General features: G+C 46.5%; 1 protein-coding gene across 1 annotated transcript; it reads right to left on the bottom strand.

Moving 5' to 3' along the window:
• Positions 1-272: 272 nt before the first annotated feature.
• On the bottom strand, positions 273-1513 carry LOC148687676 (endogenous retrovirus group K member 9 Gag polyprotein-like). Its single transcript, XM_088659074.1, has one exon. The coding sequence runs from the start codon at positions 1321-1323 to the stop codon at positions 292-294; it is 1032 nt and encodes a 343-aa protein (XP_088515200.1). The 5' UTR covers positions 1324-1513; the 3' UTR covers positions 273-291.
• Between the last annotated feature and the right edge of the window lie 1871 nt (positions 1514-3384).

The following is a 3384-nucleotide window of genomic DNA, read 5'->3' as shown; positions in this document are numbered from 1 at the left end:
CGAATTGAATCTGAATGACACCTTCATAATCTGAATCAACCACTCCTGGAATAACAAAAATACCTTTTTTCCCTGCTGATGATCGAGGAAGAACTAAGCCCACAGTTCCCTCTGGGAGAGGTCCCTTTAATTGTGACGGCATAAGAATTACAACACCAGGGATTGGAATATATCGATCTTCTTGATTAATCAGATCAATCCCTGCGCTACCTTTTGTAGCCGCTTTAGCGTTGGAGACATCGGTAGCAGAAATGGCAGTATTTGTGCCGGGGCGTACTGCCCGCCCGGTTTCTAGTTTCCCTGAGGGGGAACTTGAGCATTTTGCTGGGGTTTTGCACTGCGACAGTGTTTAGCCCAATGATATCCCTTGTTGCAAATGGGGCAAACCTTCTTGGGTCTTACTGTTTGTCCCATTTCGTTGTTTCCAAAAGCCCCCCCTCCAGGGAACGTACACTGAGCACGATAGTGGCCAGCCCGGTTGCAATTGAAGCAAGTTCCTCTGCCCCCCTGCCTGTAGCCCTCCTGTCTGTTGCCTTTACGCAAAGCAGCTGCTAATGCATCCATTTGGAATACATTAGTTCCAATGTCGGAGCATGCCTTTAGCATATCAGCAATCTGGTAACTCCCGCGTGCAACCACAGACTGCAGTACCCTACGACAATCCGCGTTAGCTTGCTCAAAAGACAGTCTCCTTAAAAGCTCTCCACAGGCTTCGGGATTATCTACTTGCCTTTGAATTGACTCTTGTAACCTGTCTACAAAGTCAGAGAAAGACTCTGAAGCTCCTTGCTTAATGTTTGAAAAGGACCTTAAAGGTTTCCCAGAGTCAGGAACCTTACGCAGTGCTTTAAGTACGCACATGGAAATAATGGGATAGACAGCATGAGGAACTCCCACAGCTTGCTGTTCTAGTGTGGAAAAATCCCCCACACCATACAACTGGTCAGCAATGTAATGCCCATGTCCATTATTTCCAGCTGCTATTGCCTCTTTTTGATATTCCGAGTCCCATACCATATACTGAGCCGGAGACAACAACATACGGAAAAGATCCTTCCAATCCTGTGGCACCATATTATAAGAAGTGCTAACACTCTCAAGCAATCCCCTTGTGAAAGTAGAACGCAATCCTGTCTCTGCCTTACTCTTCCTAAGCTCTCTCAAAATCTGAAAAGGCAGCGCAGACCAATGGTACTGTGCTGCTCCTTGGGCATCTAAGCCCTGTGTGACCGGGAAGGCAGAAAGCCCTTCCTCTAGTTCTTCTCTGGTCAACGTTCCTTTTGCCTGCTCTGCTTGAAACCCAAGCCGAACAGCACCCCTCATCGTCCTTTCCTGGGACGACAGAGAAGTGGCCAATGAAACAGAGGATCCTGAAGGCAATGGCAAAGCCAGAGCCTCCGGAACTGAATTTGGGGAATCTGTGACAGCAGTCCCCTCTGAGCAATGAGATTCAGGGAGGGGGGTTGCCTTTCCCTCTATAGATACCCCTCCCAACTCAATTGCATTCCTGCATTTCCGCCAAAGCCTTAACGCTTCGACGGGAGCCCGTGGGGGGAAAAGTAACTGCTTCCCTACCCGATCCCAGGTCTTTAAATCTGGGGATCCCTCTGGAGAGTACCACGGGCATTTAAATGATATTTCCTCAACCAACTCCTCTAGTTCTGCCAAACTAACGCCTGTCTGACCGAAACTCCGCAGAATTTCTCTCAGCTCCTGCGGGTGCGCGCTCCCGTCCTCCTGAGCTGAAATAAGAGAACCCATACTCACGAAAGGGGGCCGTGGCCGGTGGTATACCTAGACTGCTTCGAGTCTTCTTATGAGTAGGGCTGAATCACGTCGGAATTCACCATATGTGGCAATGGTTAAACCCAAAACGAGACATGAGACGAGGCTGAGTTTCCAAAAGAACAACCCCGGGCGGAGCTCGGAGGTTCGCTTTTATTTGCAGCAACTTTGACAGGTAAACATTAACCAGCTATGTAACTTTCAACCAATCCCAGAACAGACTTCATGCATAAACATGTACAGGTAGATGTCACTTCCTGCCAACACCCTAACTTCTCCGCCATAGAGGAAGTGGCCAGTGGCACATCTCTCACATCCCATACCTGTCACATGTCCTGCTCATCAAACATCCCCCTCCCATCGATCTCATGATCTCCAGTAACTTTCCAAACTCCCCATAGGGATTCATTGTGCTCTTCTCACCTCAGCATGACCCATTCCGATCTTCCCCTGTCAGGCTAGATCAAACCAGTTTGAACCGAACCTCTCCAGGTCCATCCAGCTTCTTCCAGCACAATTGACCCAAACCTCACCTTCCTATTCCTAACACTGTACTGGTTTGCCAGTATTACTCTAGCTAAACCTAAGGATTAGCGGGTTTGCCACGCTACTATCATGAATCAACCCCACAGGGAAGCAAGGGCTGAGGCGCTAAAGAAAGCTTGATCATGCATAATGAGATAAGAATCCTATGTCTTTCTTCATCCCAGGTGGCTCCATGGTTTTAAGCTTGGTAATGAGTTCCAATTCAGCAACTTCTCTTTCCAGTCTGTTCCTGAAATTTTTCTGTAATAAAACAGCTGCTTTGAGATCTTGTATAGAATGTCCTGGGAGATTGAAGTGTTCTCCTACTGGTTTCTCTGTCTTGTGGTTCCTGATGTCAGATTTATGTCCATTTATCCTTTGGCGTAGGGTTTGGCCTGTTTGTCCAATATAGAGAGCTGAAGGGCACTGTTGGCATTTGATGGCATACACAATGTTAGAAGATGAGCAATTAAATAGTCCTGAGATGGTATGTTGGATGTTGTTGGGGCCAGTAATGATGTTGTCCGGGTGTATGTGGCAGCAAAGTTGGCATCTGGGTTTATTGCAGGCTCTGGTACCAGTGTCCATGTTAAGTCTGGTGGTGGTATTATTGTGGGTGAGGAGTTGTTTAAGATTGGGTGGCTGTCTGTAGGCAATGAAAGGTCTTCCTCAAGCACCCATTCCCTCCCACCCCCACCACCCTCTGTATGGGCCTGACTCTTCTGTTTCAGTGTATCTGATGAAGTGTGCATGCACACGAAAGCTCATACCAAAATAAAAACTTAGTTGGTCTTTAAGGTGCTACTGAAAGAATTTTTTTATTATGATTATTATATTACACAAAAGTGAACTTGCTTAGGGAATAGTTGTTGTTTTTTAATCCAGAAATAATCAGGCTGCTTTTTCCCTCCCCTGAGAACATTCTCACCAAATGGAAAGCCAGAATTCTTTGTTTTATTTTTTTTAGACAAGCCCAAATGTGTTTGTTTTAGTCTAGAAAGGGAAAACTGAAGAAAAGTTCAAGGAAGGCCCGTAGCCTTGCTTATCCTGATATGTTTCTGAATCCCGAAATGT

The sequence above is a fragment of the Zootoca vivipara genome, chromosome 1 (genome assembly GCF_965207765.1).
Source record: "Zootoca vivipara chromosome 1, rZooViv2.hap1.1, whole genome shotgun sequence".
Taxonomy (NCBI): Eukaryota; Metazoa; Chordata; class Lepidosauria; order Squamata; family Lacertidae; genus Zootoca; species Zootoca vivipara.
Note: the sequence above shows the minus strand (reverse complement) of the source record. Positions and strands in the feature narration are given on the sequence as shown.

Excerpts from the sequence above, each read along its gene's own strand:
- LOC148687676 (XM_088659074.1), bottom strand. The coding sequence starts at position 1,323 with ATGAGGGGTGCTGTTCGGCTTGGGTTTCAAGCAGAGCAGGCAAAAGGA.